Source organism: Nyctibius grandis, chromosome 2, assembly GCF_013368605.1.
Source record: "Nyctibius grandis isolate bNycGra1 chromosome 2, bNycGra1.pri, whole genome shotgun sequence".
NCBI lineage: Eukaryota > Metazoa > Chordata > Aves > Nyctibiiformes > Nyctibiidae > Nyctibius > Nyctibius grandis.
Window position 1 is genome coordinate 78574610 of NC_090659.1, and position 18036 is coordinate 78592645.

At 44.3% G+C, this 18036-nt stretch overlaps 1 protein-coding gene across 1 annotated transcript; it reads right to left on the reverse strand.

The window, feature by feature from the left end:
- Window positions 1–5320: 5320 nt before the first annotated feature.
- On the reverse strand, window positions 5321–13979 carry CLN5 (CLN5 intracellular trafficking protein). The gene is made up of 4 exons (XM_068425534.1): window positions 13818–13979; window positions 11403–11568; window positions 10007–10232; window positions 5321–6512 (listed from the first exon to the last, which is right to left on the reverse strand). Exons 1-4 carry the CDS (start codon window positions 13931–13933, stop codon window positions 6001–6003), a joined length of 1020 nt encoding a protein of 339 aa, XP_068281635.1. The 5' UTR covers window positions 13934–13979; the 3' UTR covers window positions 5321–6000.
- Window positions 13980–18036: the final 4057 nt, after the last annotated feature.

Consider the following 18036-nt stretch of genomic DNA (forward strand, 5'->3'; position numbering starts at 1 on the left):
GAAGGTCTGGAGTTTCTATACATCAAACCAATTACAGTGTCCTTAGCTCAAATAATCCAGCTATAAAACAAACTTCCCAAGTGAGCCTATATTCTAAGTAGCTTCAGGAAAAGCTACAGTGCTCCTTTTTTTTTTACTGCTACGTATGTTGGAACAAACAAACAAAATTAAAAATCCATGACACAAGTAGTAACAAGAGTACCATAGACTGTCATGAAGTTCACTAGACATGCGAACACTGGTGTCTTATAGCTGTGTAACATAATTTTTCCCTGAGTTCACCTTGCTGCTTGTCTTCAGAAGAAGATAATCCAGCGTAGGCTTGGCTGTCCGGTTTGGCGTACGAGGTGTTTGTGTGTGCAGTCACAAGTCTTACCTCTGAACACAAGTGCTACATCACTTCTGTTGAAAGCTGTTGATGCCAAACAGCCAGGGTAATCCTGGCCAGTTATGCTCGCTTACCATGAGATGATGTATCAAAAGTGAAAAGGTGAGTGATTTAAGAGCTGCTTATACTAACTTCCCGCGATTTACCTGAAACTACAAACTTGGGCATTTAAGTGGGGTTTTTTAGGGATTTTTAGTCAGAAACTTTAATACTATGCAAACTAATCTAACTACATAGCTAGAAATTAGCTGTATCTACTCCAATTGTTAAAAAGTTTGATGTGCACTGAATCAATTTCCTGTGAATTTAAACTAGGGTTCAGCTGGGCCTCATATTTGGAGGAGGCCTGACTAAAACCTAAACTTTGTTATGTTCCTTCAGAGAGATCTCTGACTGGTCTAGTTGGTTGCATGTGAAATTGTAAAAATAAGTGCTGCTGCTGTATATAAAACTTGATTGAATGAGGAAATTTGTGGAATCTTAAAGGGACTCTGAACTTCAGTGTCTGTAGTTCAGACTACGAACTGTAAATTAATTTTCCTAAAATACAGATGCTGTAGGAACAAGTTCCTTGGAGACAGGATTGAAGTTCAATAGTATCAAAACCAGGACAGTGAAACCACAATTAACCTTAGATGTTCGGTATGTTCATCCTTTTTGTTAGGTTTCTCCAGTAGGATCACGTCCACTGCTGGCTGTTGTAGTTTGTGTGCTTTAAAGGGAGGCTGTGGCGTGCTTTCTGCTCTGTCATCCGCCTGTACTTTTGTAAGGTGGCATTTCCTTGCAAAATGCTGAGAAACTGGGACGGCTTTGGGCCTTTCAGAAGAAAATATCTGTTCCTTCCAGTCTCGTAGCATGACAGCAAACTCATAGTTTCCCATTTTAGGATGATCCTGCACGAAGATGAGCTGTCGTGGTTTGTTACAGGAATAATAAGAAAGACTCTTGTGATTCCTTGTGTTATGCTTTTATCTGTTGTATAGTCATTTGTGGATGTGAGCTGATCCACACCTGATTTAAACCTTAGTAAGGCAAGAACTTTGGTGGATGTAGGATAATAATCAGTTTTGTTGCTTTATCCCCAAGGAACAAGATTTAAGAGAGAAAGCGTCACCCCTGAACCCTCCCCCCAACAAAGGCTTAAGTGTTTGGGGGGGGGTGGTTAGGGGGAAAGGGTTGATTTCCTAATTCTGTAGCTGAAATCTCTTGACAGTAACAGAGTGTCTGGGCTTGAAGTCCTGTAGACCTACCTGATGGCTGGCTCCTTTTTTCCCTTGGAGGCTCAGGCACCCAAAAGCTATTCTCTGTGCTCTGTAACAGCCTTAACGCAGCAGGACAGAGGCAGGCTTTGGAAGAGTCCCTTCTGCTGTGGCCTGCAGCATCGAGCCCTTCATGGGATCTTTACTCTTCATGGTGATGTGAACACTCCAAGTTAAATTGCTCCAGGAGGTGATGCTCCCTGCTCAGCAGCCATTTTGATAGTATTACTTTAGGTGGCATGGTGTCAGTTGGAAAATTCCTTGCAGGAGTCTCACTCATAATAGTCATTTTTAATCACAGAACCCCAAGGACTGAGTCTACCATTAATACTAAACTTTAAGCATGACATGACATAGGAGATGATTCTTTTCATTCTAGCCATTTTTCCTAGACTGAAAATACGATGTTCTCCGGAAGGCTGGTACGGTCTGTTTTCACTATCTAATATTGCTCATTTGTAATCAGCAGCTGATGGTGAGTTTTCTTTATGCTGTAGACTTACAATTTAGACTCCATTTTAAGTGGAAGAGCAGAAGCCTGCTCTGGTTTCAAGTTATTCCCAAGTTATCGTGACTTCAGAAGAACCTCAACATCACTGACCCCATCCTCAGTTATGGTACTGAAGGCGGCAACTCTCCTAATCCAGAATGTCTGAGTGGATTTGGGAGGGGGAAGGCAGAAAGCCTTTGTACCAGCTACTTCCATTGCATGGTCCTTTGGGGAACAGGAGCCATGTGCTATATTTGACCTTCACGTACAGTAAGCCAGGAGCTGCCTTGTTTGAGAACTCTCCTGGAGTGAAGTGTGGGTTAAAGCCCTCAGCAGCTCAGTGGTATAAAAACTAAGGAGTTTTGCACAAGACCACTGTGCAGACTTAAAAATTTTTGTATTACAGAATGACTGTGTATTTTCACCCTTAACTGCAACGTGTATAAAAACTGGGAGCAGAACTAAGCAGAGCCTGAAGTGACCGATGACTCCTGTATTCAGAGCATGAATAATGACTCAATGACACATTCACTGGAGACAGGTAAAAAAGGAAGTAGGAGCTTATCCTTGAGCCTGGCAGTTAGGACAGCCCCGGGTTCCTACAGTCAAGCAAGTGCTAATACCAGCTGGTTTTAAGTGAAATGTTAGGTGTGATCCTATTACTCCTGCTCCCATGTGACTTTCAGCAGGAGGACATGCACCTCAGATGCTTGAGCTAAATAGGTGGTTTTCAGGCACGAACAACAACAGATCATCAGGTGTACAGAAGCTGTGAGCGAGATGTCACAAACGCTTGCTTTTCAAGTGACAAAAGTGTCATCTTTATGGGTTGATTTTGGGCTTGTCTAAACTTCACGGAAGTAGCCTACTCATCACCTCAGTGTTACTTTGGATCTTATTCTATGGGCCTAACTCAAGGATTCTGGATTCTGCCTACATGAGAGCACTGCACTTGCTAACTTCAGTCTAAATACTAGTGAAACTATTTTCAGTGCAATCATTAGTCACCTTCAACAACTGCACCTCTTCCAGAACTGGGGCGTGCACTGGTGGAGCTTATTTCCACCCACCTGTGCAATCGGCCTGAACAGTTGACTTTTAAGGTTCTGAACAAAAACTCCCAAATTGAGAGAAGCGAAGAAAGTGAGGGGCTCTCTCTCCAACGCTTGTGCCCAGGAGGAATAAATACTGGCCTCAGAAGGAACTCATGTATGTTACAAAACGGGCAACTCCTATGTTGATAATCGGTACCTTTAAACTGAGGACAGAGTTCAAACTGTAACACAGACTTGCATACACACGTGGCTGCATAAAGGAATTGTCAAATGATCATCAGTGTGACCTACTGTGGAATACACTCACATGTTCCGTCTCAAATAGCCGCTGCTTTCTGCTTCTGCCTGGAAGGGAGGCAGTATCTTTAACAAATAACTGTCCAGTTGTCGTCATCTTTTTTTTTTTGTTGTTGCCAGAAATTTACTGTCCTCTAATGTGCAACTAATACATGCTAGGATGTAACCATTTCTCCTTGAGGCAGCTCCCTGTACCATCCAGAGTATTAGGGTTAGAGTAAAACAGGCTACATTAAGCAGATTGTACAGCTGAAATAATAGGAAAAGTGAGAAGGGCTGTGATTTAGGTACAAAAAGCCCAGGATATTATAAACTTGTACTGATAGAACAGTTTATGTTAGACATCATAGAGACACAGACATAGACCACAGAAATGAATGATTACTTCTTTCATATAGACAGCCACTATTTTTGATCAAGTTCTTGAGTAATCACGAAGGTTTTACCTCTGCAACCAGTATAATCTTTCTAGATATTACTGGTTCACAAACACCCATCTTTTTGAGTGTTAGGAGCTGCACAAGGCAGCTTTGACATGTGGGATTCAGCTCCCATTAGCTGTGTATTTCAGGATTTGGTATTTCCAGTTCTCTAAGGCTCTTCTATGCATCACAAAATACTCCATCTATTGGGGGAAATAATGACATTGCTGCATAGGCTCCCTAGGTCCCATGTGAAGACAAGGAAGTACTGTACAGTGAACGAACAGCACTGTCAGGCTGAGTGGAGACCTCTACTTGAGGGAGCAAGACCTACCCTACCATGGCATCTGCTTCAGCCTCTGAAAGCTCTCCAGCTGCATCAATGCTACAAGCTTTTTAGCACATGCTAGAGAAGCAGCTTTTGGGGTTTCTACTGGCTTGGTTCCATGATCCTACTTCCCCTTCAGAGCTTCGGACACTGGTTTTGAGGTTGAGGCTTTTTCCTGAGAAGCTAAATGTGGGTTCAACAATGCTGAGGGTTTCAAAGTCATAAAAACATGTCACAAACAAGGACGTACTTCCTGTAGACAGGCTTGCAGCACCCTGTTATCTTCCCTATACCTTCTGCATTACCTTCTTGGTGGTTAACCTAAAGAATCTGAAGCTCAGCTGGTTAAAGCAAGGGCTCATGACTTTGGCTGCAAAGAGTAGAATCTTTCAAGTTGAGGCAGAAAACAAAGTTTCACATTAACAGTGGAACTAATTAGCAGCTTTCCCCAGCAGAACAGAGGTTCTCTCATCACCTCATTCCTCTTGCATTCCTCATGTTCATCCCATCACATGATAATGCAATTCAACTAATCAATTTCAGTGACTTTTTAATACAAGGTTCATTTTCTGCCGTTCTTATGATTTGAATCAAATCATACACTGTACTTGCACTGTGTACTCCCCTCTTTGCCTGCAGCAGGCTATTAACCTGGCTCAAGCCTAATAAAACTGCAGAGCTGTGTTCCTGTGTTATTGCTTAGCCACGATGCAGTAATAACCTCTGCAGGAGTGCTACTCATTCTGCAACTATGTTAAAGAAACAAAGTGAGCAGCATACATTTGGAGAGGATTGCCTGCTGCAGGTGTATTTTTTGTTTCTAGACTTTTACAGGCAAGTCTGTGACAAGCATGGATTTTTAACTGTGACTTTGACACCCCATAAACTGTCACTGCTTCTTTCATACTAAGGATTCCATGCTTTTAAAAGAAATTTCAAAGGAATATAAACATGACATCTATGAAACAGACCTAATTGAAGCCCCAAGTAGACTTTAAGATAGGAGACTGCTAGAACACTGCAGTTATGCATCAAAGTTGACATCAAAACAAGCTCTTTGCCTTCTACCTGTGCTAGAAAACACACACACACAAATCTTAGGAAGAGCCATCTGTATTGTGTTTACAGTGCAGGTGAAGGAAGCAAAAAGTGGTAAAAAGATACCACCCATGCCATCTTCTAACAGATTCACTGCCCCTTCCCACCCTGCCAAACACCTACTTCATGAACCAGAGAACAGTTCATAGGTCCCAACTGTACAAACCAAAGAAACACCGAAACGCCAATCTAAGGCACACATTGAGGGAACTGGGCACGCAGGTTTGCTAGCTCCAGCACACAGGTTAGCTGAGTTCGTCAGACCAGAAGGTCCTTGTAATGCTTATGTCCCATCTCTGTTGGTGGCCACGGCCATGTATGTGGAAAGCGCCTGAGATCAGAGCAGTTGGGCTGCCTCCCGTTCACCCTCTGGCACTGTAGAGTGTAGCCAAGAGGAACCACCCAGCCTACCTGCAGGCAGCAGGTGTCCGTGGTTACACAGAACCTGGGCAAGTCAGATATGCTGAAGCATTCATGAACATGTTATGGAGGCAATACAAAAAAAAAAAGGCATAGTCTTTCATAGGGTCTAGCAAAGCCTTCCCAACACCACTTTTAGAGTTAGCAGTGAAACGTACAACACTTTTAATACCATCACGGTAGCACTTCAAAATCCTTAAGGATATTCTGGCATAAGGGCAAGTTTGGTTCTTCAGTAAGCAATTATACTCCAAATGATGTTTTGCTTCCAATAGGTAAAGGGACCTCTTCATAAACTATTTTGAGATAAGGGAACTTCATAGGTAAAAACCAGTATTCCAAGTTGTAGAAGAGGTAAAACTGACGATTCAAGATGACACGATCAATTATTTTTAGAAGATCCACAAAAAACTCCCTGACTGTCCGATGAGGTTTGAATGGATAGTAGAAGTCTCTTACAGCTGCTGCCAATGTCTTGTTTCCTTGTGGTCCAAAAATAGAGGTTTCATTTCCCAAATAAATAGGTTCTCCACTGAATAAAATTATGCTCGTATAGTTTGTTTGTATCTTCTTAAATACAGCTCCTAAGTCAGCTAGCTTCTGGTACGTCCTCAGTATAAATTTAGAGCATTCGTAAGAGTCAAACCATACTATGGACTGTTTGTCGGGACTTGCTTGAACTGTCCAGGTCTCATAGTAAATGCCAGTCTCATTGTCGTATTTTACCCATTTTGCCATTTCATTAAACATGCTTCCTGTAAGAGATGAAAATAAGTATTACAGAGCCAAGGTAATAAATACATGACTCAAAATATTTTCCCTGTATTTCAAGTTTTACTTCCCTTTCCTGCAAAAGTTTATCTATCTACAACATTACCTAATTATACAAAGACACAAGGCTTAGGCTGGAGGGAGAAGTGATACCCCACCAAACAAATCATATTTACATGGAAGTTATTTAAACTGCAGTTCCTTTTTCTGCCCCATTTCCTGCTACTATGCCAGAACATCCAAACATCAGAGAACCATGACACTTCTCATTTTGTTTTATCCACGTAGACAAACAGGGCAGGCAGCACAGTCCACAAGAGATGCTGACAAAGTGCCCACCAGTGCAACAGACGTTTCTGCACTTCCTCAAGTTTTAACTAAAATTCAGCAATTCAGGGCAGAAGTTTTCATGTCTCTCCACAAAAGAAACCTTAGACTGAGACACCCCGCTGTTTTAGCAGCTCCCCAGCCAGCAAAGCTGAACTAAGCCAAACGATATGAGTGGGATGTGAAGGCCAGTAAACTTAAAGATCTTGTGGATTATTTTTTATTTAGAATACACATTTGAGTGGTTTGGTGATTTCACAACTAGAATGAGGAAGACGTCTCTAACTCAGCTCATCCCTCCAGTAGCTCCATGTAGCTACATGTGATGCATCTGCCCTCCCCAAAATAGAACTGAAGCACAGGACTAATCTTCCTTCTTTTGTTTTTCCCGTAGTCCCAGCACTGCACCTCAGCCTAGCCCTCCCCGCCCTCTCTTTCCTCAGTCACGGCACAGGGTACAACCATAGAATCACAGAATGGTTTGGGTTGGAAGGGACCTTAAAGATCATCTCGTTCCAAACCCCCTGCCATGGGCAGGGACAACTTTCCACTAGAGCAGGTTGCTCAAAGCCCCATCCAGCCTGGCCTTGAACACTGCCAGGGAGGGGGCAGCCACAACTTCTCTGGGCAACCTGTTCCAGTGTCTCACTACCCTCCCAGTAAAGAATTTCTTCCTGATATCTAATCTAAACCTACCCTCTTTCAGTTTAAAACCGTTCCCCCTCGTCCTGTCACTACATGGCCTTGTAAAAAGTCCCCCTCCAGCTTTCCATCGTGACTCAGATCAGTCTAGCACCTCACATTCAAAGCATGGCCAAATTTTGCAGATTCCTCTTGTGCGATACGTCAGAAGACACAGTCAGGCAACACCTTGCAGTCATGACAGTGTTCCAAGCCATGATCTCTCTTTAGCTGCAAGTGTCACTGCTGTGAGTACAGTAACTGGGCTTGGCAGCTGCTAAGAGATAGACAAGACTGTTGCAAGCCGAGAGACTGGCAGCAGTTACCTCGCACTTAAGGGCTGGCAGGCATCAGACAGATCTGTGTCACTAACACCACCCTGCACACAACCACCAGCCTCTCGCATTAAGTCTGAATTCACTGCAGTGTTGCATTCGTCAAGACCAACGAAGAGCACTGCATGCCACACATCTCCCTCCAAAATGAGCTGCAAAGGTCAGATTGCTGGGTCTACTCTTCATCAGAGAGTAAACACATCTCACACTTACCCTAAAGTAAGGCATGCATGCAAGCTACGACCTCAGAGTAGCTACAGCTCTGCACATTCACCTCCTAGGCTACCTCATTATAACTGTTCTTCCCACTTAAAAGCTTTTGGGCTTCACAGTAAACATAACATTCATTCTGTTTAGTCAAAGTGTTGGATACTTTCTTTTTTAATTGCCCATAACTTGGTTTAATAAAACAGCAAGTCATTAAATCTGTATCAAGAACTGTACTTACTATACACTGTAGATGCGCTTGAAGCTCCCCTTTACCTTCTCTAATTCCTACCAGATTAGCTTCCTAGTGTGTATTCTGCAAGGCATGCTATTGAAAAGGATTTGCCTCTCCTAAAAAGACCAAGATGGACTTAATATGAAGTTCTGGCCTTAACGTCTTAAGTTAAACAAAAATGTTACAGGCTAATGCATGGCTCCATGATAACAGGTTGTAAGATGCCTAGACAGTCAAAAATCAGGCTTTGGATATTCCTGCCCTATTTCCACAGAAGAAACATACCCCTAAGTAACATTAACCTGGCCAATGGGCTTTAAAAGAAAATGAGATCATTGCCTCACTGTGGTCTCTGACACTGCTGACAAACAGCTTCATACGTTTCATACGTTAAAGTTCTCCCACGAGATGGGATGCTTGTTGCCTGCTCTCTGAAGGAAGCAAGTTCCGCTCATGATGCTGTCCATCTGTGCTTGCAACCATTCACCCTCTTCCACAGTAACTTTCAGATTCCTAGTCAAATTCAGACAATTCAAACCTCTCAAGAGATGCTACCTTCCTAAAAGTTTCATGGAAACAGGAAGCGAAAGAGACAAGAAGAACTGTAACAATGCCTCCACAAGGCACCAGCATAACCTCACCCTTCTTAGGCATCAAATAATCCACACAGGCAGGAAGCATTACAAGTGCCACAATGGTATGAAAATATTTAACTTGGTATTCATACAAAAGATTCCAACCATATCAGGCGTCAAAGACTTCAGTCATGAGCTACAAATTCACAGGAAAGCAGCTCCACTTATTTCATTGCTTGAAGAACAGCCTAGAATTTCTTAGCAGCACTGGAGAGATTATCCAGAGACCAAGTCCAGCAAAGCTGCTAGAGGTGGAAGCACCACATCACACTAGCTGTAATCTGACTCTCCACTGTGCCTTGTACACTATACTAATTTCAGAGAGTAAGTGGTTTTGGTCACACAAAATGCAGCTCTCCGAGTCCTCAGGGGACTTAGTTTGTAAATCATTCACTGTTACTGCAGTAATCAACCAGATTTATTTAAATGACCTTTTTATTTTAGGATTTCAGTGTTCAGTATACACCAGGAAGCTATTCTGGTGATGATCTACATATTTAGAGGTGTAAATCCTGGTTTTGTTCTAGGACATATGACAGAGACCTATTACTGGGGACATTTGCACAGTTTTTATGACACATAATGGGGGAGCTGGAAATAGAGATTAATATTTTTTCTATTTTTGAGACTATTTCTAAATATGCCTTATTTGTTTCGTCAGTAATGTACACATTTTCACCAGTTTTTCTATCTCAGCAGTCATCTGCCACTTCACAATAGAAGGCTTTGTTTTGGTGAAGTCATGTGAAGAGCCCATAATGGTTCTGTATAAGCTGTTTTGCTATTTTTACACTCAAGAGACTCAAGTGTTTTTGCACAGCAACACCAAATGACCTTCACGTAACAACTCTTCAGCATGCGTTGTTCAAAAGGCAGCAGCCTCATACTGTTTTCTGTATCAAAGAAAGTGCAGAGATAGTATTTCAGTTTGAAATTAGCATTGGTGACTAACATTGCGAATAACCTACAAAACAAATTAAGAGATACTGCTTTACACAAAGACAAGGCTGTCTCTATATTTTATGGTATTAGCATCATCCGAAGCGTCTGAAATCTACCTGATATTGTGGTCACAAGAACTAGAGTTCCATTTTCCTTCCAGTGCGCATCATCTATTCCTTCAAAAAAGCAGGCAGCTCCCTGGTTACACCAGAATGGTGCATCCATGCCAGGCCGGAGATGTGGAAACGTGCAGTTCCCAAGCTGGAAGAGCTCATACCACTCCATTGTGTAGTTTTTGCCCGTTAGAGAGCTCTTGAAACCCACAGCATCATGCATAATTTTCTGGAAAATCAAACAAACAAAAAGCCCCAAAAGCTAAAATTTTAACATAAAACCGACTTCAACTTGACCTGTACAGAAGATAAGATGCTTGGGAGATGTTGTGTAACGGGATGAGAAGAGGGGAAGGGGCTCCTATAACATCTTGGATTCAGTAGCACTGATGCACGACACACTAGATTGTACCACGTACATACTTTTATCACAGAGTCACACTGTCTCAGCGCATGTCTATCCATCCATTGTAAATTCTGTTATTTCAGGCAGATACTCAGTGGGAGCTCGTCATCAAAACTCAAGCTTACTTTTGAATCCTCACAGGGGTATCAAAGAAATAAAGAGCAGAACTGAGTTACCAAAACCAGACCTCAGTAATGAAAGCCACAAAAGGAATGAGATAAATATTTATTTCAAAAGCTGTATAGTAAATACATAAATTCAATCTTAGTTTAACTACTAGATAATGATATTTGAAGCTATTTCCATTTTTGGCTCTGCATGCTTGGTTTTGATGTTGCTGTTTCATGTTCATTAGTATTTATTCATTAGGGATCATGCTTTGAAGCTTAATTATGCTACTGCTATATCTATAAATATTACTAAAGTTGAGATTCTTTCATATTTGCACAGCTCCATGAATGAAGACTCTAATTCACTACTGATCATAACATTCAGGAAATAACCATAAAAGCAACCAACTCCCTATGACCCACCATTCTGACCAGCTAGCTGTCCACTCCTGACAGATATTCATGTTCATGCAAATATATAAGTTTTTAACAACAGGACAGTTAATACACTAAGCAAGCATTTCATCTGATGTACGGGGACAAATAATTGTATTTTCTTGTTGCAGTGTTAGCGCAAAGAAAAAGACACTCAAAATGTAACAGTGTGTGTATACAAAACACTCCCAATATGCAGCTCCGTGGGGGAACACATTCAAACCCACCAACACTGCTGGTCATGCTCTTTTCTTTAGCTGAGCTGAATTCTGTAACTTTTGTTTGAAACTTACTGCTCTTTGGGTATCTTTCCTATAGATAGGCCTAGCTTGTGTGCTCCAGGACTCTTCCATACAAGCATAATCCAACAGCTCCCATTATTGACACCTGCTCTTGAATTCAGCTGAATTTGCCACTATAACCTTGTTAAACAAAACCACCACCTTACCAAATGTCCTAGTAGGTCTCCATATTTGAATTCCCATACTGGAGCCTGTAATCGATACACTTCAATGACATCCTCTTCTTTCATAACTGGAATGGCAGAGCCAGTGGGACAAAAGGTATAACGAGCTTGGCAGTAAGGATCAGTTTTTGGACGGTAATCAAAGCGCCTGTGTCGAGAAAGAGAAGCACACAGAATGCTAAGCACAGCTTCATGGCTGGAGTAACTGTCTCGTGGCTTCCTAAGGGCCTGAGTGGGAGGCTCAAGTGTGCAACCACCCCCAAAGACAGATTCTGTGATCTAGACGCTGCAAAACTTGGGAGTACACAAGTTTGTACGGCTGCTGAGGTGCACATCTGCAAAAACAGGACTTAAGACTTGCGAATGCAAGTCATGTTGTACACAGTGCTGATGATAGCTAAGGAGTGGACATGATGCAGATTACAAAGGGGGACTTATACTGACAAAATCAGAGACACATAGATGCTGGGTAGGGGATGGTTTGAGAACTGCCTCAAAAACATTCTCCTAACTTTGTCTACACAGGGATTGACCAGCTTGCTCTGGAAAACTATTCTATAGTAATAGCTCCCCAGATGGAGCTATTTTTACTCTAGAATATTGCCAATATCAGAAATAAAGATTCCATTCCTCTATACTAATTTAGATGAAGAGGCCCAAGAACCTACAATCACTGTTTCCATTCATCATTCCTATTAAACCTCAAAAACTGAGGACCGAATCCGCTTACGTATCACACTGAAAAAAACCTTTCTGACAAGCCTTCCTTTCCCAATTTCCTTCAAATTCACTCACTGCATTTCACTTAAAACAAGATTCCTACATTCGTGTTACCAAGACAGACTGGCATACACAGCTTGCCCAGAGCACAGCCTGAGAGTCTAACACACTCAGTTGCCCAGGGCTACTGAATGGCACAAATACCACACCCATGAGATGACTCATGGACATGGGACTTCCTGAGCCATAGTAAGGCCAGTAGTCCTGCTGAGACACCATAGATTTTTCCCTGTGGACTTCTCCAAGCTTGCTGGCTACTTCAGCATGTCTGCCTTTATTTTGTCAGGGGGGTGGGGGAGAAGAGTACGGCTGGAAAAATAACATACAGTTAGAAAACAAAGACTTATGCCAGACACACATTTAAGTCCTGTTTCTAAATTGCACATCTTGAATTTTCAATTTCCCCTCCACCTTGCATGTGACAAGAAGGTAACAGGCATGTTAAGAAGCATTAAAATACCACATTTCTGAGTGTCTCACACGGACGGACAGGCTTGTACTCCAATTCTGACCATCCTGAGACCCAGTCTTGCAACTCCCGAACTTGCTGGAATGCAAGGGAGTATCAGGCATCACCTGATACAAATTTAACTGATACGAATTACGCAACAGGCTTTCAAAACTTCAGGCGTGCATTAGATAGCAGTTAAACTATAACGCCTCCCTTTACAAACAGCAAACCCACACAAAATACACATGCAAGCGTAGCCCTTCTCCTGAAGAGGCTGATTTCCTCAGCATAACCGAAGCAGTAGCTGCTGGCTTCAGCAGAATGCGATAACACGCACTGTTCTGCTCTTCCCAACAGCACCAGGGCTTCTTCTGGAGCTAAAACAGCTCCGGAGCAGCGAACAGGATTTTATATCATTTCACTTACCATGAATAGAAATATAAAGTAAAGTTAAATTTAAAAAATAAAATAAATCATAGCCTGACTTCCTCATTGCAACTTTTTGCTAAAATAGGAATTAAAGGAGCATCTTTAAAGCAAGTGCAGTGAATCCTGGGGGGCAGCAAACCCGCTGCTGACAAGAGTGAGTGCAGCTCTAGACCAGGGACAGGACAGATGTTCCCTTACACTCGTGAGCTAGATAGAATCATAGAATGGTTTCGGTTGGAAGGGACCTTAAAGATCATCTAGTTCCAACCCCCCTGCCACAGGCAGGGACACCTTTCCACTGGACCAGGCTGCTCAAAGCCTCATCCAGTCTGGCCTTGAACACTGCCAGGGAGGGGGCAGCCACAGCTTCTCTGGGTAACTTGTGCCAGTGTCTCACTACCCTCACAGTAAAGAATTTCTTCCTAATATCTAATCTACATCTACCCTCTCTCGGTTTAAAACCATTCGCCCTCAAATATCGTATAAACGACAAAACACCCCCGTGATTAAAAAGGGGAAACTATTCATGGCCTTTTTAGCCTAAAAATCAAATAAACAAACACAACAAACGGAAAGCTGACGGGCCTTGGAGAAGGAGGAGGCCGAGGAGGAGGAGCAGGCGGCGGGCGGTCAGGCGCAGGCAGCCGGGCCGGCCGAGCGGGCGGCGGAGCCGGGCAGCTGCGGGGCCGTGCCTCTCCCCCGCTCCGGCCGCCGGGCCCCCTCCCCGCCTCACTCACCTGTAAGGCACCGGCCACCGCCGCTGCGGGGAGCCGAGCGCCCCGCACAAACATGGCCCCCAAGCCGCCGCCGTCAGCAGCAGGAGGAGCAGGCGGTAGCGGCGGGCGGCGCCCATGGCGGCGCGGCCTACGGAGCTGCCAGCCGGCGCCCGGTGCTGCGGGCGGTCGGGCAGGGGAAGCGCCGGGGCTGAGGGAGGCTGGGCGGGAAGGAGGCCGCCCCCGCGCCCGCCCACAGGGCCCTGGGCGGCCGGCGGTGCCCGCGGAGGGCCCGGGCTGGGGGGCGTGCGGCGGGGGGGACACACACCGTGCTGCAGGCAGGGTCCTGACCAAACGCAGGGTTTTTTTCCTCCTGAGGAAAACCAGCCGTGTGCTGCATCATCCCTTAAAAACGTCACTGGACTGAACTACGATTTCAGTCTTCTGGAGACCCGGACAACTCTGCGTTCTTGTAATTTAGCTGAAGTATTTTTTAACAGCCTGGTATGTTGTTTCAAGCATTGCTTTGGAGCCGATTTAAAACACACATCAAATGCCCACCCTTACAACCAGAATCTGCTGAGAGGGATGGCCTCAGGGTCTGGACCCGGCACGATGAGGTGAGGCCTCACCAAACGGCTGAAGGGCTTTTGCTGTGATAAAACACGTAGCCCTGAGTGTCTTCTGGCTGCCCAGAAGCCTTGTCTGAAGCCTTTCAGGGCTTCAAGCTAAGTTCGTATACCTGTCACCCATATTCAGGTTGTGACAATTTATGGGGATTATACAGCAGTTTATTCTCTCATTGTTATGACGATAGCGAGAACTCTCTTTAAGATGAACTCCAGCTAAGAGAAACAGTGAGGAAACTCTCTTGAAGATGAACTCTGGCTAAGAGAAACAGAACAGGTTTGCCAGCAGCATCCCTGCAGTAAACACTGCTTTTTCCAGCTCTCTCGAGTTCAAAACCAGGTGTGCTGGTGTCAGAGTCCAGGAGGCTAAGTTTGGTAGTTGGCAGCAGCAGTGAAAGCGCTAGTGTGTGCTGTTCACTGGGTAAATAATAACTGTGCTGTGGACTTTTGACTATCAGGAGCTGGAGAAATATCCCTGCTCATTGCATATGAGCCCCTAACGAACAATCAGTTCTCTCGTCAGCACTATGCCAGGCTATATTCAAACAAAATTGGAGGTGGAAAACCCTGCATCCTACATAAAAATGCAGGATAGCCTGCGGGGTATCAGTTTCAGTAATGCTGGTGATACTAAAGGTGTTCAGAAAACCGTAAGGTGGCACAGCTATTAAAATCTCTAATTTCAGCAACATTTCTGTACTCACTTCATTGCTGCCTGATTCTGTGATGCTTATCTTTAAAATCCATGCCATCCAGCACATTAACTTCATGCATGTATACATAATCTATACATACCTGTATTTCCAGATTTCATTTTAATCTCATGCATGTTATTTGTGTCTGCTTTAAAGTAAAGCTCTGGTTTTGTTCTTTATAAAATAAAGTGTGCTATTACTCATACGTGTTTCTTAGCTTGAGTGTAGTACAAGATGCCATCTCTTTTATCTGTTCAAAAAGGTATGTATTTGTGCAGAATATAGCCGTAATTCCTAGTTTTAGAGATTTTGATGTGTAACTCTGGAAGTGCTTTCTGAAATAAGGCAAGCATAATTTATCCCTTCTATGAAACTGGGATGCAGGGAAGTAATGACATAATGAAGGTGCCGTAACTGCTCGTTAGCCAAACTAGAAACACAGTATGAACTGGTTCTTAGTCCTGGCTCAGCATGTTTGCAGTTTGAACTATTAAGTCTCCATTCAGGCACTGCTGTGGTTGCTGAAGGTGTCGGGTCAAATGACTAAGATGCCAAAGTAAGGTAGAGTCAAGCCCAGGGTCCAGCCAAGAGACAGGACTACCTATGTGTCCAAGGTCCATCCAGGAGGCAGGACTAAAGATGAGGCTACCTGTAGCAGGGATTCACGGTCTATGCAGGAAGACCAGCCCCTGTATGTCAGGACAACAGGAGACAGGACCGGACATGCACACCTACAGCACAGCTCAAGTCATGTCTGCATGTCCAGGCCTAAGTTTACATGGAGCCCATGGGTCAGTGGCCAGAGGGTGTGTGGGTGGAGGCCCCAGCTGGCCAAGGTAATTAAGGGCTATTAATGCACTCCTGGCCCTGACAGCAGCTTCTCCTCCCATCAAGGTGAGTTCTCACACCTTACAAAGATCTGGCTTCAGAGGTGTACTGCTTGTGAAGTGCTTTTGTTGCTATTTGCTGTTGTTGGCTGAGGCTAGAAAAAGAGTCATCATGTGCTGTTCCAGGGTGACGCAGAGCCAGGGCAGGGACATGTCATGAGCTGGGATGAAAACACAGACCTAAGACACACACAGAGGGCCATGACAAGGTCACAGAGCTAGGGCAGGGACATGGCATAAGCAAGTTGGAGCTAGACCATGGCACAGAGCTAGGGCAGGGACATGGCATAAGCAAGTTGGAGCTAGACCATGGCACAGAGCCAGGGCAGTTATGGAGCTGGCACAGGGACGCAACATGGGGGACCAAAGTGGGATGGGAACATCATATCCCAATCAAGTCCAAGATCCATCCAGGAAAAAGGGCTATTTATAATATGAGTTTGAGGTCCACCCAAGAGACAGGGTCAGAAACAAGACTGGAAATGAGGCTACCAACAATTCAGGTCCAGGGTCCACCCAGGAAGACTAGTCAGTAAGTCAGGACAGAAAGGAGCAAGGAATTCCAGCTCTGAAGGCGCTCAGTTCCCTATCTATCTCTAATGTTAACCCTGGCCTAACACACAGGAGAGGTTGGAAATCCCCTCGTATCTCCAAACATGCATTGAGCTTAAAATCCATCCAGACAGCAGCCTCTTCCTAGCTCTCAGGTGTGAGGAGGACTCCAGCTCTGAAGACTCTCTGTTCCCCTATCCCCAAACCTAACCAACTTTTCCGCTCTCCTGCAGCTGAGCCCAGGGAGTCCCGTGCCAGTAAGCATGTTGAACTGTGACTCTGCTCTCACCAAATATATTTCTCTGAGTTGAGATGGCTCCATTGGAATTTCCCTGGGGTCCTATTCAGCCTGGAGAGTAAGGTGAGGGTTTGGTGCTGTACAGAGCTCTAACTCCACAAGTGCTTTGAGCTGACCGGGATCTTCCAGCATATGGTTGTGGATTAGGTGGTCAGGCAATCGAGGGCTTTCCAGACTGGAGCTGCACTGCAGTCCTGCCCAATCCTGAGAGGCAGTGTGGGCTGTGATGAAGACAGAGCTGTAGCCCTCCATTTATCTGGAGCAAAGCATTGCCTAGCAGACAGCTGTCTGCCTTCATGCAGGGAGTTTCCCTACCTTGGCCCTTTCCTGTTCAAGAATCTCCCTACCCATCAGCCCACACAGACTCCTGACCTTGCAGTATACAGCTGAATGCATTTTGCTACAGAAAGACTTTGCTTTCATATGACATTTTTGCTCTTCCCAGCCTATGCACTGTTGTGTCCCCTGCAGAGCTCCCATGCTCTGAATTTTTAGAAGACACTGTCATTCTTCTACAAGATCCACCCTTTCATTCCTCTGGTCCAGTAAAAGCATAGATTTTCATTATTAAGCCCAAGTTTCTTATAAGAGAAGCAGCTGATGAAAAATGAAGGGCTAAACAGCTAAGAGACCTTACTAAAATGATGTATATCGGGTCTCCAGTGTGGCATTTGTGTGCTCAGTCATAAGGAGGAGACCAGGGATGAACTTCTGCCTTGGCCCAAGGAATCCTTTTGGTTCTCTAGGTTAATGCCTTAATGACCAAGCTGGGAGTAGGTGCAAGAAGGTAAGTTTCGTTTTCCAAAGAAACTGGGTTTCCCGGTAAAATGGAGCCACTCCCTAGAGTACAATACAAGGTTAAGGGAGCCAAAAGGGGTATGTGGGTCTGATGAGTAACAGTATCACTTAAACATACAGCATCAGGACCCAGCAGTACTGCTGGCCTCTACCCAACTTCCACTGGTCTTGGCTTTCAAAGCAGTATGTTCCTTACACCATTATAGTCCTATGTGTAAAATGAAAAAACAACCTCACACGTGCACCGAGCCCTCGCCAAGGTCGTCCTGGAAGCAACTTTCAGGCAAGCTACAGGAACGCCCATGTGTAGCCGCATTGCAGGGGTCACCAAGTAGCACATTCTGTGTGTTACTGCTCGCTGCGGTAAGCAGACCAAAGAGAAAT